Consider the following 26,796-nt stretch of genomic DNA (forward strand, 5'->3'; position numbering starts at 1 on the left):
CGTTGATCCTATCACCACCAAATTTGATCCATATCATCTACAGAGGGTTCTGACCAAAAATTATTCAAAGAATTTTGCTAGGGCAAATGATACGGCCGCTGTCGTCCAATGAAATTCCATGGTACAGACACCAAAACAGGAAGTGAGTTGTATCTCAGCAATGCTTTGTTGGAGTGATGCCAAACTTGTTTCATGAAAATTGGCCACTTGAGGGGCGCTATATCATTAAAAATCATTAAAATACCCATTACTCTGGCAGAAAAGCATATATCTCAACTAAATTTCTTCTGCTTCATCAAAGTTAAGGATCCTATCTGGGAACTTATGAAACATCCACATCAGCCATTTTGTGTTTCATCCATCTTTGATTTTGTCAAAAACACATTTAACCACCTCCTCCTAGAGTTATGGCACAATGAGGTTTTGTATATTACCTCTTTTGGACAGTTGTTAAAGGATAGTTGCCAGGTTGAACAATGTGGCCGCAGTGTACCCACAAATTCGCCCGTGAAATAGCCATAAAGGAAGAGTGGCCATATCTCTGCAATGCTTTTGTTCTTTGGCATAAAAGTCGATACACATGCACACAATTTGGTCTGGGTGCCACACAGCAAGTGAAATTTAGTGAAATTTGGCCACTTTGGGGTGCTATACTTATAAACAGGTTTAAACACCCATGTCTCTGTGTACTTAGATTTTAATGACATTTTGTTCTAATGGACATCACAAGGCACAGGCCACACAAAGAAAAGCAGATATTGCGACCAATTTTTTGTAGGTCATTACATCATTACATATCAAATGGGGTGGAAAAAACTACGAGAAGCTTAATAACGCTAATGAAAACATAACAAACCATAACATGCGTGCTACAAAGGGTTAGCCAAGTAAATAGCACATAATATGCTATGAGATTTGATGTGGAATAGACCTGATGTGGTTAACGAATTGACTGTTGACTGCACATTTGTTCTGATAATAGGCATGAGCATTTCAAAAAACTTTCAAGAAGAAGCATGTTTTGATAGTACTGAATGTTCGTATCATTCTGATAATTGTACTTACAACATTGAATCTAGTATGAAAGGCTAGCGTACATTCTGTTTCTTTTACTGAGAGGGAAAAAAACGAGGGCCTATTAACTCCGCCTAAATGCACTTGTCTTATTTATGTATATGTTTTCGATAACACGTGCATAAAACGAAGTTGTGATTTATCAAACGTATATCTCTTCGAAATGGCTGATTTACCTATTCAAGATAATATAAGGTGGTACGGAAATGGTCAGGAACGTTCATTTATGCACAAATCTGCTCTTCTCACGATTTATAGATAAGGCATATTGTGAATTGGGTCGCGATGGTTTGTCATTACTAAAAACTGGATCCCCAGAAAAAAAGTTTGGGAAACACTGCTCTACAGTATGAATGGACACAAATTCTCACAGAAACACTCCAAAATCTTGTGAAAAGCCTTCCAAGAAGAGTGGAAGCTGTTATAGCTGCAAAAGGGGGACCAACTCAACATATTAACGTATATGTATTTGAATACAATGTCATTACAAAGTAATGGTCAGGCGTCCGAATACTTTTGTCCATGTAGTGTATATTGCCCATAGATGTGAGTGTAAGAGTGGGTGTCAATGTGTCTGTTCAGCCTGTGATGGATTGGTGTCTTGGTCAGGGGTTGTTCTCATTAGTTGCCTACCTGGTGGCCCTGAGGTGCTTGGCCCCTTCATTGCTGCTTGCAGCTATATTTTTTTGTTGCTGTTTTTACAAATTACTTCATTTATCCTGATTTTAGTGCTATATAAATAAGATTTATTGTTACGCTATTATTAGGTATATTGTTGCTTTTTAAATGACAAAGATGACACAGTTTTAAAACAAATTAAATACTTGTTTATTGTTAAATGCAGAACACAGAAGGGCAATCAGGCGCAATAAGAACGCAAGATAGGCTACACGCCTTTTCTCCTTTATGGAAAAAAAGGATTAAGCCTAGCCTATAGCCTATAAATTTATTTTCAGATGAAATAAATAAAGCAAATTGCTTAGGCTAAATCTTTTAAGTGCAAATCTACGGAGCCCCTACAGGGACATGAGCAAAAAAATGAGGGGACATGAGCAAAAAAAATTATGCGCACAAGAAACTTTTTTTTTGTTTTCATTATGAATTTATTTAACATTCAATACACATTCATTGAAGTGTAAAACAAGAAGGGCCTAGCCTCATAAAAAAAGACAAAAAGTGAACATAGCGGTTGTGGTGGTTGGCTTGTCAAGAGTGCGGTATTGCAATATTGTGGTTATCACAACAGCCCTAGAAATTCCTCACACAAAAAAACTCTAAAATACCCCTTTTATGTTACAAATGGAAAATACTCTGTCTGTTTAAAGTCTATGCAGAAAGATCATAATCACCCTTCAGCATTTTTTCAGAACAAATCCACCTACCATGCATCTTAATCCAAAAGGCCTGGCTACTCTCTCTCTGTCTATCAGGTACAGGCATATGGCGTCAGATTTATGTCAAAAGTCGCAAGCGCAGAAAACATTCTCGAACATGTTGTCAGGACTCAGTTGTTTGAAATAAAAAGCCTCTGGCCAAACACTGTCTGCCTATAGTTCAGCTAATGAAAGCTGTCAATCAAGGTTCAAGGAGGTCGTGTGGGTGTGACTGCGTTGAAAGTGACCAATCATAAGAGGGCCAGTGCTTCCCTTGGTTTCCGCCCCCAAATTGTCAAAACTCAGGTCGATTCACTCGAGCAGAACTCAACTTCGAGAGCAGAGTTAACCCTCGCAAGCGCATATGCCCTCCAGCGCTCGCCAAGCAGAAATTCTCTCGTGCGTGGTGGCTGCTTTGTGCGCGAGAATGTTTTCTGCGCTTGCAAGCATGTTTTCTGCACTCGCGACTTTTGACATAAATCTGACGCCATACAGGCATGGCTTTGACTCCTCTCTGTCTGTCTGTCAGATACAGGCATGGTTTGACTCCTCTCTGTCTGTCTATCAGGTACAGGTATGGTTTGACTCCTCTCTGTCTATCAGGTACAGGCATGGCTTTGACTGCTTTCACTCTCCTTCTGTTTGTAAGGCACCGGGGTGTTTTAAAGGTCATCACATTTCAGGAAGAGCACCCACAGAAGCTGCCCAGGGCTGTGGTACTGAAGCAGCCCACACTCCATACCCAACATCACCTACCCCATTGTAGAAGGCTCCCGAATCCCAAACCACTTGTTTTTATCCTCTAGCCAAGCTGAGGATCACTGAGGTTTGTGTATGGAGAAGGAAGCCTGCATTTCATGTGACTGGATCTCAATTAGGAGGAGGGAGACTGGGACAGAGAGGTGGCAGGGAGGAGTTACAGTGAAGCAGAAAGGAAGGAGAGAAGTGGGAGACTAGGAAATGGAAGAGGGACACTGAGGCACGGAGAAGGGAGAGTGAGGCAAGGATTAGGGAGAGAGGAAGGAGACTGGAGCAGGGATTAGGGAGAGAGGAGGGAGACAGGGGCAGGGAGGAGGGAGACTGAGGCAAGGAGGAGGGAGAGTGATGACAGAGTGGTAGCAGTGGGAAGGTAGGAACCATGGCTGACATACCCACCCCTAGCCTGGCGGAACAAAGCCAATTTGTTCTGCTGATGTAGTCTCCCAATTATTGTTGGCATGATGACACGGCTGAGCTCAGCGTGGGGCTGTAGGGCTTAGCCTGTTCTTGGAACCCTGTCATGGCTGCTTTTATCTTTGCACATGCATGTTGTTAGGATCTACATTCTATTACTCAATTATTGAATCACCCAAAATCATGTCAAATTTAATCAGGGCTAGACGATATGTTTAGATCACACCCAATTGCCCACAGGAACTGTCCTAGAGCAGCGGTCATCACCGTGTCAATGCAGAATCACACCAAATTGTCTACGAGAACTGTCTTAGAACAAAGAGCAGTCACCACATCAATATAGACCATACCAAATGGTCCACAGGAACTGTCTTTGAACAAAGGGTCATCAACATATCAATGCTTGTAGTGCACTGTCTCTGCCAGTCTGTCTAAATGCAATGAACAACTGTTGAGGTGTGGCCTAATCACACCTGGGTATTTCTGTGAGTGCTCATCTGAGCCTAGGCAGTCAGGCACTGTTTGTGTGTGTAACTATCACTCCTTGGGAATACACCTCGTATCTGCAAGGCTGGTCTCATCTCATTCATCTGACTGCCCGTTCCACAAAGTAGAACCTAACAATATGTTATGGTTTTCTTTTGGAGGGAAAAGGTACAAAATTTGTGAAAAAATAACTGTATAGAGCTTAACAATAAAATGAAAAGCTTCTCTGATGAAAATCCAAATGAGAAGGATCAGTAGAACGGACTGATTTATCGTTTTTTGGACTTTTATATGCATCTCTATCCAGATAAGTCAATTTTCATTAAGAAATTGAAGCAATATTAGCAATTGTCCACATAGATTGACAAAAAAACTATCCATTATGACACTCTACCCTAAAACATTTCATATCATTTCAGTACTTACGCACAGTTTCAAGACAATACATTCAGTTCCTGATGTGATATGTTTTGCAAAATAGAGCACACGATTCAAAATTACCATGAATGTTCAACTGAGATATACTTTTAAGAAAACAAAAATATAACATTGTAGCACTCAACACAGGTTTGAGTGCCACATCCCTTTTATAAAATGGATTCATAGTAGGCTGAACTTGATTTCACTACACTCAGAGGAGAAATTAACAAGTTGTATTGATTACATGAAATCATCGAAAATAATAAGTAGTTTGTTACAACAGTAACAGTAACTTTCCAAACATGATCTAAATGGTGATGCTGGATTCACTAGGTAGCCAGTGAATGAGCTATCTAACAAGCTGGCTTTTGAGACATCTCTGTTTACTTCATAGACTATTAGTGTTACACAGTAGAGGTTAGCACCTGGGTTACTACAAGAGCTGCTTACTTTTTGAAAGAGACGGCGTACATCTTCATCTTTGGCACTGAGCTCTTAGTGATATGGAATATATCACTTACAATATTTATATGTTATATTATAATATGTTTGTTAATGCACAATGCTATTAAAATGATATAAGAAAATTCCATTTACTTGTGGTATACTGGTTCCTGGGGACTAATGAACAGCACAAGTAAGGCAAGTAAAAATTCCATTGGCATATTTTTGGAAAAAAGCAAATTACATTCTATCCAGTTTTAATCTAAGTCACATGGTAATTGGATTTCAAGGTATGTCCTCAATGCCATACAAAAATTTGTGACTTTTTTGAGTTCTCAAAATTAGAAATAGGATATTTGGTTGTATGTCTAATACAGAGTGCCAAATAGTGCAGTCTCTTAGAAAGTGCTTGCCTCACCAGATCGATAGTAGTCATCCCTGGCCCCGCCACTGCAGTGGGAGTGATGGAAGCTGCAGCTGGAGGAGGAAGAGGAGGCAGAGGGAGCTGGAGCAGGTGGCGAGCTGGGGCAAGGGGCCCGCTGGTCACCCGGTAGGGCTGGAGCCACACCTGAGCAGAGAGCACAATGCTCACACACAAATAAACTGCAACGTCCATACATCCCCACCTCTATTCAATCTTACATTTACACATTACCACTGAATTCTTCGAAACCAAAGTTCAGCTGTGACAATGAATATTAGTTGCTATTTTCACCTTGTGTTTCCATACCAGATTTTTTTTAAATTAACAGAGCAAAAATCTTATGAATTTATCATGAATGAATAAATATGAATGAATAAGCAAAATCGAATACCTTATCAGAATTACATACATTTTTGTCAAATACTGATTTAAAATTGGGCTCTCAATGGTTGAAAAACAGGAGCCCTTTTATGTGTACTTTTGAATTCATCCAATTACAAATGACCACAATGTCTCTTGACATTATTTGTGCCTTCTCTATTGTTTCTGTCAGGGCTCCCGCCCCCCTAGCTGTTGTGTTTTTGTTTTTCCCTGTCCATGTGCTTTTGTTTTCCTTGTGTTCTAGCCCTGCCCCGCTCTCTGCCCTGTCTCCGCCCACCTGATTGTCTCCACCTGCCTGCCTGCACGCCTGCTTCCCATCACCTAATCAGCCCAGCCCTATATCTACCCTGCTTGTCTCTGTGTTGTTTGCCAGATCGTTTCAGTGTTTCTGCCTGTCTCGGTTCCCGCCTGTTTCCCTGTTTGGATTTTGCTGGTGTTTGCCTTGCCTGTTCCTCGACATTGTCTTTGCCTGCCCTTCTGTCCTGATTGCCTGATCTGCCTGCCTTCACGGTTTGACCCTGCCTGTTGCTCTTTTGATCCTTGTTCAGTCCATGAGCAGTTTCGTTAGCTAAATATACTGGTACAATGATGGGTAATATGTTACGTATAATGGGACAATGGCAAAAAGTCACATCAAAACTATAGATTATTTCTTAACAAAACTGATGAGGAAAAGAAGCTGCAGCTGCAGCTGCAAGGGCACATCACCAGCCCATGGAGGTAATTCTCCACCTGAGGCAGAGCAGTCAGCAGCTACAACTAGCAGCAGTGACCAGGAGCAACAATGGGACCTAACCACCACAGAACCCAATGAGAGAGATCCCTGTCGTGGTCATCTTAGAGAACTCATAATTTAGCGCTTCTTTGTAAAAAGAGGGAAATACTATATTCCCATCAGAAACTTAAATTATTAACATAATGGCTAAACAATGTTGGACACAATATCAGAAATCAAGGGGGCATATGTATTTTCTCTCATAGTGGATGTTACATCCCATGGGTTTTGGATGCTGTTTTTCTCTCTGAGTGTGTGTGTGTGTCAATCCTACAGGCCTGTCCGTTCCCACGTTCTGCTAATCACTCCGCCTGCTCCAAGGTGATTGGTCCCCTTTTTGGCTCCAACATTTAAAGACCCCTTTTCTGGGTGTTTGAGCGGCGGCACCGGAGACTGTTTTTTGAGAGCCAAAGAGCCGTCGCAGAGAGAGAGAGACGTAGTTGTTGTCTTGGCTATTTGTTTTCCCTTTTTTCTCTTAATAAAGTTAAGCATAGCCACTATTTTATGATGTTTCTTTTTTTGTTACTTCCCTGACCCTAGACGGGGGCATGACAGACATTTGGGGGCGCGTGCGGGACATCTACGAGTACTTCGATGAGTAAGAGCTGTTGTGGTAGGGAAAAATTAAGTTATCCAAGCAACACTGTGTATTAGCTTGAGCTCACTGCCAAAAGGTTGTATTACCATGCTTGCTTAAAGTCACTGCAGGACAGGTGTAATGGATCCAGGAAGCCTGGGTGACTGCCGATCTAAATTTTGGGAGAGCACCTATTTTAAAAAATATAGCTTGGCTTGGCATGAAAATATTAGAAGAAAAACCCAAGAAAAACTAAATAATTGTGTAAAAGCTTAATTAAACCAAAAAGAGAGAGTGTGGACCATGAGAGTGGGAACTAGCAGGTGTGCTCAGCAATGGGAAGGGTTAGGAAAAAGGTATAAAAGAAGGGGAATTCGGGGACCTGGGTCTCAGACCTGGGTCTCAAGAGAGGGTGTGACTGCTTTGCTCCACATAGTATGTATAGTGATTTCTGATCCATATACAATAAACCTATTTGCATCAGACTTTGAAGTATAATTTGTATTAATCTTTGGAGATTGTTATTTCTGTATTTGATACAGCATATTGAAGGCACAAGAATGGAAAGGATCCTCTGGCCTGCCTGGTAGAGGCGGGGAGTGGTGAGGTCACCACACTGTCTTGAGTTGTCACTGTGTTAACAGAGTGAACTCCAGTTAGTAAGTGTTCCAGCTGGATTGTCATGTAGTCCTTCCATTGGAACACTTGCTTGTTGTTTTGCTTTATTATTTTTCCTTTATTGTTTTTGAAGGTAATCCCGGGTGGAGATTTATTTCTCTGTAGAGGGTATGCTATCTGGTTGTTTGGTCTTAGCAAAAGACCAAGTCATTATGAGGTTCAGCGTTTAAATGCCGCCTCGAGCCTGGCAAATCTTTGAGGACCAGCTAGGGACTAGTTAGTTGTTTGTTAGGAGCTGAAGCTCCTCTGCACCTGAGTCAACGGGTTAATACTAGTGACACTTGAGTGGTTTCTTCTATTTGATAAGTTATTCTTTTTTGGATACATTGCGAGTTTTTGATATTATACTCATTCCGTTTTTTTTGTGCTTCTGCTGTTCTCTACAGGAACATGGTTCCACCCTTCTCTGAGAGGGAGGTAGAGAAGTATTTCTCTCATTACAATCACTAACAAGGACGGTAATTTGAGTAATTAAGTAGCAAGTAATCCCAAAGTTTTCTCTTAAATGTTTCACATTATTGCTTTCTTGTGTTACAAAATTCAAATAAAACGGAGCTAAATTTAGTGAAATCGATTTAAATTACTGAGAATAAACTTTTATTAGGTTGAGTGCAATGAACAATAACATTTAGAACACAGACCTCACAAAAGTTATGTGTCATGAGCATTTAACATAATTTAAATCGATAAATGCCATCCTTGTTAAACAATCTCACGTTGTAGCTTTCGCAAGCACACAAACTACAGACAATCTGCGCTGTTTCGCAAGCATAATCATTTACTCTATTCATGCGATTGGTGTCAATTATTCTGTGAATTATTTGTTTTATTGTTAATCAAGGAGGATAACAGGTTGAAAGTAATGATAGATTTAAAGGTAATGTTCGGGCTTCCCCTGTTTCCAGCTCACCTGCTGTCACTGCCGCTCAGTCACATTTCAGCCTACGGTCACAGTACCTCATATGCTGACTCAGGTCATGCCACCCAACACTCATTGAAACCCATACTGACCTGCAGTCGTCTTTTTGTTGTTCACTCATCCCTCCATCCTCTCATTGATTTAAGTTCATTTTTCAAAGTCTGACCTTTTGGTCAGCATTTGACCAATAGCCAAGGGACCTGATATGCTGCTTTGGGTCATGTGACCCAACACTCACCAAAAGTGGGTGTATCCCTAGCAACCATTTAGCAACACTTAGTCAACCACCCAGTAACGCCCTAGCAACACCCATTGACCATATTCTTTACACTAGCAACCACTTAGCAACACCCTGGCAACCACCCAGCAATGCCCTAGCAATACCCCAGAGACCATATTGTTTACACTAGAAACCACCTAGCAACACCCTAGCAACCATCTAGCAACCATGTAGCAACACCCTAGCAAGCGTCCAACAGCGCCTAGCAACCACCTAGCAACAGCCTAGCAACCACCTACTAACACCCTGGCAACCACCTAGCAACACCATAGCAACCACTTAGCCACACCGTAGTGATGGTCTCATATACAGTATGTTAGCACATTTTCACTACCGGGTTGCAATCACACTCTGCATTTTCTTCAGGAAATGCACTTTTCTAGTTAGTGTGATTGCAATTGATTGTTATTCCACCAAATTTTGTCCCATTTCTCCTCCCACATTTTTGGAGATATCGACCCCAAACCAACTGTAACCCGTCCGGTCTGACCCCAATCGGGTTGCTTGTATACAGCTAAGCCGTACCCGCACTCGTTGTCCGGTTTTTCCCTTTTTTCCGGTCCCTTTTTTCCCCCATAGAATCCCATTCATTTTCAAAATCACCCCCTCACACCTCATGGCCTTCCCACTCGGCCACTTCTCACCTCATAGCCACCATACCTCACATGTTGCCTCGGGAAAAATCACCCAACACTCATCCAAGACCATCTTGACCCGCACTCGTCTTTTTGTCAATCACTCATCCCTCCATCATCCCCTTCACCTCAGTTCATTTTTAAGGTCTTACCACTCAGTCACCTTTAGCCCGACAGCCACCGTACCACATAAGCTGTCAAATCACCCAACAGTCAGTGAAACCCATATTGATGCCGCACTTGTCTTTTACTGGTTTATTCATCCCTCCATCCTCCCATTCACTTCAATTCATTTCTCAAAGTATTACCACTCGGTCACCTTTTCGGCCTATGGTCACAGTACCTCATATGCTGGCTCAGGTCATGCCACCCAACACTCATTGAAACCCATTCTGACCCTGCACTCGTCCTTTAATCGTTTATCATCCTTCCATCCTCCCATTCACTTCAGTGCATTTCTCAAAACCTTACCACTCGGTCAGCATTTGACCAATAGCCACGGGACCTGATTTGGTGCTTTGGGTCATGTGACCCAACACCCAACAAAGGTGGGTGCATCCGTAGTGACCATACTGTTCACCCTAGCAACCACCTAGCAACCACTTAGCAACATCCTAGCAACCACCTAGCAACCACTTGGCAACACTTTGTCAACCACACAGCAACACCCTAGCAAAGCCCAGCAACAATATTGTTAATCCTACCAACGACTTAGCAACACCCTGGCAAACACCCAGCAACACCCAAGCAATGCCTCAGCAACCATACTGTTTACCCTAGCAACCACCTAGCAACACCCTGGCAAACACCTAGCAACCACTTAGCAACACCCTAGCAACCATGCCACAACACCCTAGCAACCACCTTATATACCTTAGCAACCACCTAGCAACAGCCTAGCAACAGCCTACCAACAACCTAGACACCACTTAGCCACATCCTAGCGATCGTCTCATATACGTTAGCATGTTTTCGCTGCCGGGTCACAACCACACTCTGCATTTTCTTCAGGAAATGCACTATTCTAGTTTTGAATCTGTAGCGACGAGTCTGAAGTGGCCTAAAGAATTGTGGACTTTGCTACTGCATTGTGTGTTAACGGGAAAGACTCAGGATGTGTATTTCTCCCTCACTGTGGAGCAGAGTTCTGACTATGAAATTGTTAAAAGCACGATCTTGAATGCCTATGAGTTGGTACCTGAGGCTTATCGCCAACGTTTCAGAAGTTTCAGAAAAACTGACACTCAAACTTATGTTGAGTTCACTAGAGAGAAAGAGAGCATGTTTGATAGATGGTGTACCTCACAAAAAGTGGAGAGTAAAGAACAGCTTCGGCTTTTTATCATGCCATGAGCAAGTGGCACTGATTCTACGTTATGTCATGCATTCATTGTCGGTCAAGGAGAGGTTTCTTGACTTTTACAGGACTGAGCAAACTGATGGTGCTTCACTTGCCACTTTAATCAAAAGCACTTTGGAGAAATTAGGCCTTGATATTTCATGTTTGAGGGGCCAGTGATTCTATGGATTATTTTTCACATCCCATGCAGCTATCCCTCAACAATAATAAAACAATAAATGCAATTAAAATAATACTACTTTCCCACAACTGAATCTACTTGTGTGGTGAAAGGCACATAAAACACATAAACAATACAGCAGGTACATTAAAATATAAAGTAAGACAATTTCAAATGGTGGCATAAAAACAAAAAAATGTCCCAAAGCTGCTTCAGTGTTCAGTTTGCAATAGGAATAAAATGGACTGAAATATAATGTAAATGGACTAAAACATTTACTTTCATCTCATGACATGGGACACATTTTCTAAGAATGGATACCTTGTAACAAAATAGTTAACACCCTTTTTGAATGTTCTGCCTTCTCTTACTCACATTGTGATACCATTGCCCAAGGTACTCCAGGACATTATGAACAAGAATCTCAATGAAACTCAACTGTTGAATACTTATCAGTTACTGAGCACGGAAACCACTGCTTACCCCTTATGATTTGCATGAGCAGTTCCATGTCCTCTTTAATGATATGGCCATTACACAGTGATGGATCAAATGTCGCTCCTTCTAATCCAATCAGCATTAACCATCAAGAAACCTTATACAGCATAGCAAGAAAGGCTGGCTATATCTAAATGTCATTCCATGGCAGCCTCAGGTTTGTTTTTAAAGGTGCTTTTGGCCCCAAAACAACTGATCCAGGATTTTCCATTCTGAGAGATCAATATGGATCTGGACAATTGTAGAAAGGTTGACGCTAATCTTGGATCATGGTTTGAGAGCAGAATTGATCTTCACTGCTTATCTGGTGGAGCAGGAGGATGACAGGAGTCTTACTTTGTGTCTGGGGGACGAAGGGAGCCAGCAGCTTTGCTCTTTTCTTCTCATAACCCTTTTGGGTAATGTCACCTAGAAAGACACATGGTAACACAGTGTTACAGACCAGAAAAGAGACAAGGGCACAAAGAACCCAGTCTATTGGACTCTAACTGATTAAGATGAATTTCAATGACTTAGTGCCTACACTACCCCAGCATTAACTTCAGAAACATTTGTTTGGCGGTGTATTTTCCAGCTGGTTGTGTTAAATGGTTCCAGTTAAATATGATCATCAGTCCTGTCCTCACGTCTCCCCTTTGTGGAACATTCTCCTTTATGTCCTGAACAGTTACTTATAAATTCTGTTTGAAGTGTTCATTACCCTGTGCAATGAAAAGAGGGATGTCGGGTAGTACAAGAAACAGGAAAGAGTACAGGAAATGTACAGAAAAGGATTGCTGCATATGGGAACAGATAAGTACAAAGAACAGGAACTACACATGTGGAACCAGTAAATCAGAGAGAAGGTGACAGAGGGAGATGGGGGATACAGGGGACAGCAGAGGCGGGATTAGGACGGGTCTCAGCTCAGGCATCTCAGCTTGCCTGAAAGACATTTCACAGTGGATGGTGGACCACCACCTGAAGCTGAAGTTGACTAAAACTGAGATGCTTTTCTTCCCATCCAACTCCTCTCAATTTCAAGAGCTCTCCCTCAGCCGAGGCTCTACAAGGCTTACCACCAATAGCACTGCCAAAAGCTTTGGTGTAATGCTTGATAGCCAACTGTCCTTCTCCTCTCAGCTAGCAGCGGTGAGTTGGACATGCAGAATCTTCAGGCCCTGGTCTCTCACACCTGGGGCCACATGTATCAACGGTGCTTGTGCACTAAAATCATGCTGAGCACTTTTCTGCACATAAAACGGTATTTATGAAAAAATAAAAATGGTGACGGAGCAAATCTTTTTATATAGTAAAACAGTAGATTATCATCCTGCTATGCCTATTTCTGCATTTATTTTTCACCCTGCGGCTGACAATATAGTGGCATTTTGACTAGATGCGAACAATTTCCTACCTTACCTTTTCCATGTGTTTGTGCGTCATGGGCATAATATGAAATAGGAATACTTGGGGCAGATTGCCAGGTCACCACCTAAAATTGGTCTGGTGGTAGCTTTAATGAAATTCATTGATTTAACCATGCAATAGCCTCTGAAAGGCTAAATAACAACAATGCAAGACAACTTTCAAAATCAAATAGTACATTTGTTTCACAGCAGTGGTGAAGCCAGTATTAAAAGAGAGGCCAAAAAACTAATAATCGCACACAGGACCAGTGGGTCCGCACCCGGCACCACGAGCTGCATGGCATGAGCAGAAAGACAAAACGACATGATTATCTTAATTTTTTTTACTTAATGACCCTGACACTGTTGGCTATTATTTGGTTGATTTTAGCAGTCATCTCTCAGTGGTTAGAATCTTTCATAAATTCTGTTATTTTGCGTCTTGTAGACCTATATTCCGAGTGATCCGATTCCCAACAATTGTGGGAGTGGATGTTAAGCGTGTTCATGTGCACATAATCTCACACTAATTTGATTTATGCTCAGATTTATGATGACAATTAGACGTACGTGGTGTTTGATAACTCTAACGAAAAACCTCCGTACACAAATTGTGGGATTGTGTGTACACATGGTCCTACGGCAAGTTGTACACAAAGATTGATACATATGGCCCCTGGACTACTGTAACTCCCTCTTTGCTTGCCTTCCCACCTGTGCAATCAAACCTCTATAACTAATTCAGAATGCAGCTGCATTTATCTACAATCTCCCTAGTCAAACATAGTCAAGTTACTCTCCTCTTCACCTCACTTCATTGACTTCCTGTTATCACTCACATCAAGTTCAAATACTGGTGCTGGCACACAGGACAGTGAATGGGACAGCCCCCTCATACCTACGACCACTCTTCAAACCCTATCTTCCCTCAGCATTGCTGCGCAAGTTAACTTGTGGTAAGGCTTGAATAGAGTTATTCTCACACTCACTGGTCTGGGAGTGTTGTTAGCCTGGTCTGACATTGTTGCTCATTTAAATCGAATGGAAACACTTTTGTTCTATTGTGGTGGAAATCGCTCTGGATAAGAGCATCTGCTAAATGCATGTAATGTAAAGTAATATAATGGGTCACAGTGAGCGTACTGTGGCCAGGAATGCTTCCTCACTTTCTCACACCCACCATCTCCCACCTAGTTGCCTGAAAATCTGTGGCAGAAACACAGCATGCTCACCTGATAAGAATCACAGCACTCCAGTGACTTTTGGAAAGGACAGATTACCTGCTGCCACCTGCACCTTACATGCATTGTACCACAGAGGCAGTGCTTGTTGACATTGGTTGAAAGGACCCTGAATGTACAAGGCAATCTTTCCTGATCATACATCCTCCTCCCAGACCAGCACGTGAAAAAGCTGAAAGTTGGGTCTGGCGAAGTTGACTGAAGAGGGTAAAGAGGCTGACTGCGTGGAATGACCCAAAGAACAGGAGACGGTGTGTGCTTAACACAGCTCAGATCATCAGGCTGCAAAGCCTTACTTACCATTTGACCAATATGGAATACTTAAGTACTGAAACTTAAGTGCTAAAACTATTTATTGGATTTGTAATTTACATAGCCATAAGAACTCAAAATGAATCAAGAATTCTCAAAAATGTACTTCTGCCATAATGGAAAATTGCAAGGGAAAATGCTGCCCATATGCGTTTCTTTAACCCCCTGATGTGGATGGCTGCACAACAAGCTCTCCCCACTGTTCAGGAGAAGCTTGGTCCGGGTAGACACCAGGACCTCTATGAGAAAACCAAGGAAGACTTAGGATGTAGTGACATTTAAGATATTGGCACATGTATTTGAGGAAGTGAGCAAAATACTGTACACAGAATTTCAACAGTTCCTTGCCATATGTACCCAACAACAGGGTGGTCAAAATACACCATAATTGCTTTCTGTTCTGTCATAAGAGGGAGGGAGTGTGTAAAGTAACTGATGGGGTGCTGTGCATGATTCCAATTACATAAAATTGCATACAGACTTAACTGAGAGGGGATTGAACAACAATCTCATATGGAGATAAATTTCTACCCAAACTACTCATAAGCATTTAAAACTATTCATAGATATACTTTGTGAATCTTACTCATAAATAGTGACTCATGTTCACAAAATCAAAGTTCTTTCTTGTTCAATATGTATTGATCACCATACTTTATCTCTCTTACCTGCAGAATACACTTCAGCAACCGAGCATGAACAATGTCCAATACTTTCAGCATTTACACTCCACAAAATTACAATGATGATTTCCAAAGTACAGCAATGTTTTTTGACACCAAGGACAACTAGATCTTAGAGCAAGTCAATGAGCAAGTTGATGAAGTTTTATGAGGGGTGGAAGTAAGAATTTTATAAACTGTTTGCATTAAACTAAATTGAATGGAACTGAAATATTTGATTCACCTATTTATCATTTGATTAGTTATTTTAAAACTAAATTGTTTAAAACTGTGTTGATGAAACAGAAACAGATAATGAATTGCAACTCCAGTACTACAAAAGTGCCTTTGTATTTTGTTCACTCTACACATTAGACTACATTTAAAAAGAACAGACATATGACAGCATCAGCCAGAGAGTAAAAAGCCGACATTAATGAGCCAGTTAGTGACCCAATAAAGGCATGCATATAATCACAACCAAAATACTGCTGCAAGGTTCTCCAGTCTAAATTAATTATTAATAACTGAATTATACTGCAAAGTGATCTACTGATGACAATGGCAACATTTAATAATAATAATTTTATTATTAATTTACAGTGAAAGGGAGGGACTCATCTGAACCACCGGTAATGTAGCACCCACCTGGGTGATGATCGCTACATATCAGCCGAGGCGGAGAGGGAGAGAATCATTCATCCAGGTACATTTGAGGATTATTAGACCGCCAGACTGAAACAGCCTGATTGACAATTTAGGACCCCCCCCCCCACTCTATGTGAGAAGTCCCACAGTAGGTGCCAGTTGCCAGTCTTCAGATACAAATTTGCTGTTTATTTTTGATGTTTACTCATTGTCACAGAAAGCTGCATTTCAAAATGCCTTTTCCTTATTTAATGTTTTGTTAATAAAAACATGCTAAAAATTTGCTTTGATGTTAGAACTAGGCTGAATGTAATGTGAATGTGAATCACATGTAAAGATACACAAATTATGCATTTTTCTCTATGCAAACTCACTACGTTGTAGATTCCCATCCTAAGAAACATGGGAAATTCAATTGTGCTACATAAGACCACATCATGGGAGAGGTAGTGCAGCAGTCACAGTGGAATAAGCTGAACTCAGAAATAAGGAGTCACCCCAGATGAATTTGTCTTTATTTAAAAAAAGCCAAGCCTGTGTCATCTTTCTTTAGTAGCAACAAACTACTCAGGGTTTACCACCAGCTAGTAAGTGGCAATTCCTCACACGCTGACTGTTTTAAGCAGAGACATCATGGATAGGAATTGTTAGGCCAAACATAAACAATTAATAATTAATCATGATCAGCAATACTTTCACCATGCAGAATATACATATTTTTGCTGTAAGTTTTTGTTTCATGATGCACCAAAACTCTGAAAGACCACATTTCCTTAAAATAATAAAGCACAGGACAGAGGTACTTGAAGGAATACAAAAAACACTGGGCAGCATTCATCTGGAAAAGTATGTCTTTTCTGAGCGATAGATTTTTGATATTAACACTTAGTAGAGTATGATTTGTAAATTTAAATATCTATGAATAAATCTGTTTGTTTGATATATCATAATATCAAAAGACAGACAGACCTATTTCTACAAACATTAGATAGAGCAGTAATAGGCTATATAAACAAAGGTTTTACTCCCATTACATAATCATAACTAATTTGTTATTTCATTACATCTTTTGGACTGCAACATTTCAAATGTTGGAATTTGACTCTATTATATTTACTAATTACAGACAATAATTATTATGTGTTAAAACAGATTTGACATCTCATTTATTGCATCAGTCAATCCTAGTTTGGAAAAAGGATCACAAGATCACAAGACTAAGGGCACACTATTTTATACATCATCCATTTACATGGTCCCCTTCACTTCAACATCCACCAACACAGTTATGGACAGCATGCCTTGAGTTCTTATTATTCTAGTAACACTGGCCAAGGTCATTCCCAAAGGGTTTTGTTCAATATACTGTTGGAAGAATGAGTTTCCAAGCTCAATGCGTTAACTGGTACATTTGAAAGCAGGTCAGTGTAAAGCAAAAGGCTTTCAAAAACAGTAAGCGTTGTACATGAAAGGTCCTCCTGTGCTCCCTTCCTGTTTTCTCACCCATTTGCTTTTGATTTATGAATAGAAGTTGTCAGTCATATGATGGTGAGCACTACAGTGGCTCTGCTGCCCCCACACTGCATCCAACAAGCTTTGCTGCTGTTCTTTTCTGCGCCCCTGAAATACTCACTCAGAATGGGAAGCAACTGAGGTAGTATCTGAGGATTTGAGGGCAGCTCAGTGACTCAAGATTGCAAATGAGCCCTGCCATGCTGCTTCCTGATGTTCCCTGACCTAGATATGAACATGCGAGCAGTAATCTCCACTCCAACACTGGCTGTCATGCAGAAATCTACCTCTTCTCCCACAGTTAAAAGGGACCCACTGAGAGAACACAAGAACCCATGTGTGCTCAAGAGGGCTCTCCACTGTGCTTATGTACTTCTTTCTCTGCTTCCTATTTTCACTGAGCAAACATTACAAATGTTTTACAAAAGGACCAAAACTGACCTTTCTGTGAATAAAAACTTTCATAAGAGGTGAATGGAAAACTCCACCCAAACATAAAAAGATTAGTTATAGGCTCTGATTAGTCTTGCATCTCAATAATCAACGCAGGAAAAGGACATGAAGGCCCATTGGCCCAATGGCAACAGAATTGTTTCCTAAATAGAAAGGTTTAAGTTGGAGGCTGAGAGGTCCAGCAATGCTTCTGGCCACAGTGGTCTCAGCTGAATGACCCCCAAGGTCACTGGGGTTACTCTTTCAGAGACAACTTGGTCTGTGCCCCCATTTTGCACAAACTATTCAAAGCCTGCTGACAGAAATCTCCTGTGCAGATGACAAGATGACAAAACAGATTTGTCCCAATAAGACAGATAGTATACAAAATCAGCCCATGCTGCCTGATTGAGATATTAGGCCCTCTTAAAATAAATGACACTGAACACACTGCACACCATATTGAACTAATTACTTAACTGAAGCTCTTCAAAATCATTTCAGTATAGCCACTGTGTGGGGAGGGGCATAACAAACCCACGTTGCATGCTGCGCCTGAGATTTATTAGGGTACGGATCATTTACCACAAGCCACGGAGCAAGGCTCCACAATGAATGTTGCAGTGTTTCGTAGCCCAAATGGACAACATGATCGCCATGTTTTAACACTATACGTTGAATGTAACTATGTATGAATGTAAGGTAGCTAGCAAACCCGCAAACAAGAAATAAAACCAAGTTTGTGAGCCATATAAAATAAGTGTATTTCATCACAGTGTAGGCAAATAAACTAAATAATTACCCTGGCACCTCTCTCGGAGAGACAGCATTAAAACCGTGGTTGATTACCACGCTTTGAAAAACTCACGTTAAATACTGCCTAGCATCAACCAAAGTTAGCAAGTCTCCCAGACGCAGGTGCGCAGGCGCAGCATGCAACGTGGGTTTGTTATGCGTCATGGCGGAAGGCAGTGATAGCGCTCCGGAGATTTTCATACCGTTTCATTTCTAGTGCAATTAGAACAGTAGATTGGAAAAATTCCAGCTAATTTTATCTTTGCGGGAACAGCAATTTAACGTTAAAAATATAGCAAATGCTAACAGAAAACAATGAGAAGCTTAATAACGCTAATGAAAACATAACAACCCATGTAATGTAACAGTCGCGCTCCATAGCATAAACATTAGTTACTGTGCAAAAGGTTTAAAAGTTCAATAAATGCATTATGTTTTCAAAGTCAATGAGTAATCGTGTTGAATAATTGTGATCTCAATATTGACCAAAATAATTGTGATTATTATTTTTGCCATAATCGAGCAGCGCTACTAGTCAGTCATGCTGCCATTTTTCTGAATGGAAAGTTTTATTTGTCCGTAGGCTAAATAAAGAGTTCATTGTTTAAAGGGTGATGTGTTTTTATTTTTTTCTTAAATATAAAGATACTGAAACCGTATTGTTACCGTGACCCAAAAACCGCGATACAAACCGAACCATGGGCCCAATGTACGTTACATCCCTAGTGTGTGTGTGTGCGCGCACAAGCATGCCCTTGTGTTTGGGGGGGGGCTGACGTTGCACAAGCTGACATCGCGATTGCGATTAGATTAATCATGCAGCACTATAAAAAATGCTGAAATATACTGAAATAAATTCAATTAAATTGCATCCTGAGAGGTCATTTCCAAATTGTATCATTGTCTAGAAAACTATTTGTAATTGTTCACAACCCTAAATATTTGACAAAATACTAAACTGTATCAGCAGGCAGCAATATATGATAGTTACATAGTTTTGAAATACAACCATTTTTTCTCCTCTTCCAGGACTTTCCCAATAGTTGTACCAGCCAGAGGCAGTTACAAAATGAATTACTTTCAGTGTTGACCACTCTTAGAATAACCTTGAATGAAGTCCACCTTTGATCCACCACCTTAGATGCAAATGCCACAGAACAGTAAATTGTTTGACATTTTTAAGATGACTATTTTTTGCTTAGCAGCACCACATAAATCCATGGCAATTTGTCTCTTATAAGCAGATGATTCATAAAAGAAGGATTCCAAATGGAAGGATGCAATGGATGTTTATACTTTCAAACATTTTTTCTGTTAATCATGTGAAAACTGTTCTAAGAAAAATTCCTCAATCAAGTAAAAAATATGTATGAAATGTTCAACATTTTTATACAATGGTCCATAACATGAAATAAGTCCAGCAAATTATCTTCATATCACCTTGCCAATTGCTGGGTCTGTGTGAACATGAAAACAGTGTTTCACGTTAATTAATTTTGAGTGTAATAACTGCCGCTGTGATGCTTTGCTGTTTTCATTCTTTTCTAATGTGATGCAATTTCTTGATAACAGCTTAGTGTCAGAGGACACCCAATTTCTCTTCTGTATTTCCTTCATCCATCTTAAGACCATTCTAAGAAGCATGAATAAAATGTTTTCTGTGGAAAGCATCTTCCTTATTCCTAACATGAGGCTAAAATGGAAAAATATTTCAATATAACATATCAGCTTTGTTCTAGATGCTCCAGCAATTAGGGAGAGATAGGAAAAATATTTTCAAATTCAAATGGCTTTTTCCATCAAGCAGGCCCATGTACCTTTCTATGCCAAGGACTACTGTATAGCATTTTGTAAGTGAGCTCAAAAATGATTTTTAAAAGCTGAATTGTACACATCTTAAATATTGGAATGATTCTGTCCCTGTGTTTTGATAACTACACCTGGTTAAGCAGTCCACTGTCTCAACTGTTACTATAAAACCTCCCATAACCGGATTGTTACTCTGCCAACTGACTTGACTGAGTCAACGCAATGAAAAACCTCAGTTGCTGTCAGCTTGTTTGTACCATCTGGCTTAATGTGAAGACTTCCACACCCACTATTCCAAGGGCTGGGACAAAGTGCTGTGTATTTACCAAGAGCACTGTTATTCGTAATCGTCCAAGCTACACAAACCCACAGAAACGATAGTGCACCCAGAGTGACTTACCAATTATTGTTCAATAACAACACGTTAATCTTGTTTGTTAGAAATATATCAAATATTTCTTAACATTCCCCATATTCCTCATAAATGAGTTTATGTCCAGATCAAGGGACAAATCAACATTCCACCTAGTGATAACTGGATACGGCAGATCCCCACTGGTAGAAGAATTCAGGCGATTTAGTTTACCGCCAAGGGATAAGTCGCCAGTCTGTATAAAAGCTGGTTCACCGAAAGCAAACTACAACACCTGGCCATCGTCTCCAGTTCTAGACAGACCGCAATGGTTAATTTCTAGCGAGCAACTTTGACTCCTCCGAGGAGATTGCTGAATAGACTGGATAAATGATTTCCTGAGATATTTTAAAAATACCGTCTACCCTGATTCCCCCGCTGTTTTATTCACAGATTAAATACAATTCGAAAGAATAATTTGAAATGAAACACCCAAAACGCGTCCCTGGAATGACCTGAAGTCATATGCTGTCGTACTGCATGATTCCAGAAGCCGCATGTCATACTCTTGAATATGCCGTCGAGACAGCTAGCCATTTAGAATTCCCAAACTCACACTTTCACAAGCCTAGCCCTGTTTGCTATCCCATAATGTCAACACAGCAGCGTTTATGTCAGCTATAGCAACCAAACAAAACATCAGCAGTTTAATGTGAAAGAATCCGTTATCTGGCTACTTAGCTATTCACATCATCCGGCTTTCTGCAATGATGAGAGTGTAGCTAGTTAGCTGATTACAGTAAGATTTTAAAGAACCAGGGGGCAACGCTAAATCAGCGTTAATTATCCAGTTAGCCATGAGCACAGGACGTGCGGTTAACTAACTGGCAATCATGTTAGCTTTGTCTCGGCACATCAACCCTACCTAAACAGATACATATAACAGGCTAGCTAATTGTGCCCTCTTAATGCTCCAAACGTGCCCGGTTAACATTAAGATGTTTCCGAAACCTAACAAACAATATCGATTATGAAATAAGTATTAGCTCGCTAACTGGCTAGCTATAAGAGCAATATCCACATAACGTTAGGTGGTTAGCTAGGTCGCAAGACTCACACTGTATACTAACAGCGTCCACAACAGGAGATGGCAGCGAATAATCTGATCTTTGATATTGTCAGATATTATCAAATGCAGCTCAACCAGCTGTCGAGCTTCCGTGTGTTTCCTTTCAAATTCCTTGGCTTTCTCAGCCTTACCTTCGGATAACTCCAAATCCAACTCCGCCAAATGGTCCATGACATGTTTAGGTAGAGCAGATAGATCCATGCTTTGGTCTGCCATCACATAACGTACATCGCTAAAAATATTTACAGTGCAATAAATTAGATTTGACAATTCTGAAATCGTTCGTCAAAATACAAAACACGAAGTGAACATCGGGTTACTGGCCATCCTTGTGTTTCTAAGACACCGCCATGCTGCAAAATCACATTCATATGATATCGTTTTCCAGGCGTCAACGTTAGCTACATCTTTAGCTAATTGTTCAGATGCATCAAAGCGGCTATACAGGCTGCGGGTCAACTGCAATTTACAATATTGACGGCGTGAAGATCAATATGGTTTTTGCGCCATCTGGCGTTGCTTTTGAGTTGCTACTAATCCAGTAGCCCAGGTTCAAAAGCGGCAGTTTCATCCGCCTACTCTGACCAGGATAATGTGACTCAGGCCTGGGTACTTCAATCGCACAGACTCATCTTGGGTCCAAGGTGCCACGACAGCAGTCCGACAATTGGGCTGAATCAGTGATTGCCAGTCCAGACAATTGTACCTCCATAAAAAATGTTCAAAAATGTATAGAAAACTTTATCCAACAGACTTATATCTGTCCCTTGACTGTCATGGCCTGTTAGTTTCAAGACAATCCCATTGATGTAGGTGCTCACTTTGACAAAATTTGCACTGGGAAAGGATTATTAGACCTTCAACAGGTGCTCTGTTTTATTTAGAACTATATCTTTATGATCATTTTTCAGAGCAGTCAATTGTTTATCTCACCTACTTACTTAAGCTATACATTGTCACACATTGCGGATTTGCACTCACTGTATTACAGACACTGTACACTGACCTGTGATTTATTTTTTGATTATTTATTTATTTTTATGCCAATGGCAGTTTTCTTCACAATTTTGGTTATGCAAATCACATCAAAAAAGCCATTAGCAGGTGTGTCTTGCATTAAAATGCTTTTTGCTCATTTTTGTTGCCTTTCTAGAACATAATTCCACGGATACCATTAAAGAAGAGCTCTACGGTCAATTTTGTTAATCTGAATTTGCCTATATCATGCCTATGTGAGATATATTCTAGTAACAGGTAAATATTTGTCTTTTCAGAGCCCTGAACACTCACTCTTTGCTTATCCACATTTGAAACAAACTTTAGCTGAAGAGTTTGTGCAATGTAGTGCAATACTATTGCTGACATTTTGTTTAATTTGCCGTCTTCACTATTGTTTCCTGCAAATAATTTTCTACCTCCTACCCCAAACTGATTCAGCGGTTTATGGGCAATTCTCACTATTATTATCTTGATTTATACATTAATTACTATTTATACTACAATTCTGTGTGAGATGAGGTTAAGTAAGCATATATTGCAATTCTTTATATGTATGTTTCATGTGGAAACTTACTGTTCCACCAAAGTAATAAGACCAGAGCCTTTCCTACACCAGAGTACACATTCCACACAATACCAGAGCTGCACTGCCAGGCAACAATATGAAACTGCTAACAAAATTGTTTTTGGATCAGGGTAATCTCAACACGTACTCTCAAGATTATTGTCTGTTAATTAACAAATCAGAAGATAAGATACATAAACATTCTCGGTGATAACACAGACGTAAAGTGACATTCAAAACAAGATGTTTTACGTCGGGGGGATTTCTGCCTTTAGTTTGTACTTTATGTGTCAACATACTTGACAAGAAAAATATTCAGTGTGGCATATAATTGCTCCCATGCCTCAGGTGATCAAAAGATTTCTGTCTAGCTGCCTGAACACAGTGATCAATGATGTTGCCAAAGAGGCACCATAAACAATCCACAGAAAGGTGTTGCTGTGCAGCATACTGGCACATATTAAACATATCACACCAGACTAGGGGCAACACTAGAGGTTGCGAGCACCTTCTTGGGCTTCTATGCCCAAATACTCACACTAGAAATATTAAATAAGTAATATCAATTAACTATGTCATTAATCATCAAGTATTTCATGAGTGGGATGATTATTTTAAGACATGTTTTTGTAAATATAAATGTCACCTACAAACATAAAGGAATCATGAAAGGCAGCGATTGGGGGGAACTTCTTTTACACACTTGTGTACATTCACATACACAATATACCAACAAAATCATGATAGAGATGTCACAACATAGATTACATGCAAGGCTGTGGGTTGATAAGATTAGGAGAAAACAGTATTTAGTATATATTTCCTGTATGAAATATGGCTGCCAATTGTTACTATCAGGGATTGGTTCTGGGACATCCTCTCTTCCTCACTTATATTAAGTATCTTGAATTCTAAAAGATTTCTGTTACAGGTCTTGGAATATTCAGTATTTTGTCAACTTGAAATGGGGTTGATAAAAAAAGATTTTAAATCACTAAAGGGCATTTATAGTGACATTCAAAGAGTCTGATATATGGACATTAGTCTAGATGTAATCAAAGTATGGACCTTTTTCTTGCATCTTTTAGAAAGGACAGGAAGATTCTGGTAACATTATTTGGTAAAAATGCCACTGGAAATAGTTTTGGTTTGCACTGTCAAGATGCAGGCACGGACTCAGACACAGACCAGGCGAGTATGGGTTTTAATTGGAGAATTGGCGAGTATGGGCTTTAATTGGAGTCGCTGAGCAGGCTCGAGGTGGCAGTATAGGCTGAGTCAAAACTGGACAGACAGTCCAAAGCAGGTACAAACCGGGAGCCGGGATCAGGGACAGGAACAGGCTGGGTCAGAACCGGGTAAGCAGTCAGATCAGGTGACCTAGGCAGGAGCGGCAGGGAGAGACAAGGTACAAAGTCAGGCTTCAGCAACACAATTAACAGGTGGGCACACAACAGAGAAAGTGCTGGAACAAACTAACAACAAAACAGAGACAAGCAGGGTATTAATAGGGCTGGGCTGATGAGGTGATGGGATGCAGGTGAGCAGGCAGGCAGGTGGAGATGATAAGGAAATCAGGTGGGCGGGGACAGGGCGGAGAGCAGGGCAGGGCTGGAACACATGGGAACAGTAAATAAAAGCACATGGACCACATTGACAGATAGGTAGAACACAAAAACAACAGCTAGGGGGCTGAAGTACTGACATGAATTTTCAACTCCAATCTCCAAATCTCTGAAAACCACTTTTGGGGTCATTAAGTGTCTGTCTAAGCTTGATATTTTCAAGATAAGCTTCTTGTCTATAGATGTGTAATTCTTCACCTAGGTTTGCAGTCACACATCAGCATATTTGATACTTTAGGTTGTGGTTCAACACATCTATGACATGCTATGAGATGCTCTATATGGCACTATATTATAAGGAGAGCACTAATTATTCAGCACCTCTGTGGCTAATTGCCTACCTCTGTTGAATAAACTTCCTTTAAGTCACTCTGGATAAGAGTATCTGCCAGTTAAATAACTGTAAATGTCATTTTCATTGTCAGTCATGAAAGATGGGGCATTGTTTAGCAGAGGGATGGGAAAACTTGAAATTATAATGACCTATTCATATCTGAAATAGGGCACTATGTGGACAACCCATCTGTAGTAGCAATGGTTTGGAGTTCAGCTTCCTAAATCCTAAATTAGTGGCAAGTGTGTGCTGTGGCTATACCATTTCTGATTGTGTTTTACATTTTGATTTGATAATGTAGGCCTAATTATGTTAATTAGAAAGTGCTAATGTTGCCTATCGTTTTCAGACTGTTTTAAGAACAGTTCAACATTCCCTTGCTCTTTTTAAAGCTGCATTTGCCGACACTCCCTAACATTTTGCTGAGAGTCATCAATTATGCAGGGTAGCGGCACGCACTGGGAAGGAAGGTAGCAGCAACAATATGGCGACAACCGCAGTTTCTCCTGTATCTCTTCTACATCTGCAGTTCAGCTACGGCTTTCTGGATTTCTGATAACCCTGAAAAAAGTAAGTGTTTTTTCTATGCTTTCCGGCGGGTGGTTTTTAACGAATAGATCCCTTTTCTCGTTTGTCTGAAACACATACACCGATGCCGCAGAGCAGTTTTCTCTCCAGCATCCTTTTCTGCCTGCGACTGATCAGCGTTGCCAGAACTGAAGCAGATACGATATGCGTTTGAAATGACAAATATGAAAAACACAACTGGCGGTTTTATCAGTTCAATACGATTTGATGTACAGTTTATATGGGTGGTTGGTGAAAATACACAAATGACTAAGGTTTGGGTGTTGGCCTTACTTCGGGCACTATGACATTTCGGTGTTTTTAAACGAGCAAAAAAAAAAAAAAGTACGAATACCTTGGGATGACGAGGTATGATCATGTCAGACTTTTGTCTAAAATTAAGTAAAAGCTTGTCACTTGAAAGGACAAACTTGTGTGATGCTGTGTGATAATACAATGCAATGTAGCATCACAAAACCAATAACGTGGCAATTCTGTTTCCCTTTGCCCCCTTAAACTCAACTCCAGTCACCCCTCCCCTTTCAGTCACCTCCTTGTCATACTTCAAGACTTTATTTCTTGAAATCCGTGCATTTTAGTTTTGGCATCATGACATGTGACCGCCATCCTCCCACCTGCCCCCCTCCAGATTTGGAATATTTCACGGGTGTGGTATCTCCTTAAAAGGTATTTGGATAGAGGAAACATATGGAATTTTGTTAGTACACAAACATAAACGGACAAAACGTTTGTGCGCCGAGTTTATAAA

The 26,796-nt window shown here is 40.5% G+C and overlaps 2 protein-coding genes across 2 annotated transcripts in view; one reads left to right on the forward strand and one right to left on the reverse strand.

The window, feature by feature from the left end:
- Window positions 1-22,354, reverse strand: part of LOC118778856 (disco-interacting protein 2 homolog B-A-like) — an 87,900-nt gene extending 65,546 nt beyond the window's left edge. The window contains exons 1-3 of the mRNA XM_036530619.1: window positions 22,069-22,354; window positions 11,994-12,065; window positions 5,389-5,538 (exon numbers count right to left, since the gene is read on the reverse strand). Of these exons, the coding sequence (XP_036386512.1) occupies window positions 5,389-5,538; window positions 11,994-12,065; window positions 22,069-22,153 (307 nt within the window). The 5' untranslated portion in view covers window positions 22,154-22,354. The remainder of the gene's footprint in view (window positions 1-5,388; window positions 5,539-11,993; window positions 12,066-22,068) is intronic.
- Window positions 22,355-25,931: 3,577 nt separating this feature from the next.
- Window positions 25,932-26,796, forward strand: part of scn8ab (sodium channel, voltage gated, type VIII, alpha subunit b) — a 120,567-nt gene continuing 119,702 nt past the window's right edge. Inside the window, exon 1 of the mRNA XM_036530807.1 lies at window positions 25,932-26,030. The gene's annotated coding sequence lies outside the window, so the exon portion shown is untranslated. The remainder of the gene's footprint in view (window positions 26,031-26,796) is intronic.

Source organism: Megalops cyprinoides, chromosome 6, assembly GCF_013368585.1.
Source record: "Megalops cyprinoides isolate fMegCyp1 chromosome 6, fMegCyp1.pri, whole genome shotgun sequence".
NCBI classification, from domain to species: Eukaryota; Metazoa; Chordata; class Actinopteri; order Elopiformes; family Megalopidae; genus Megalops; species Megalops cyprinoides.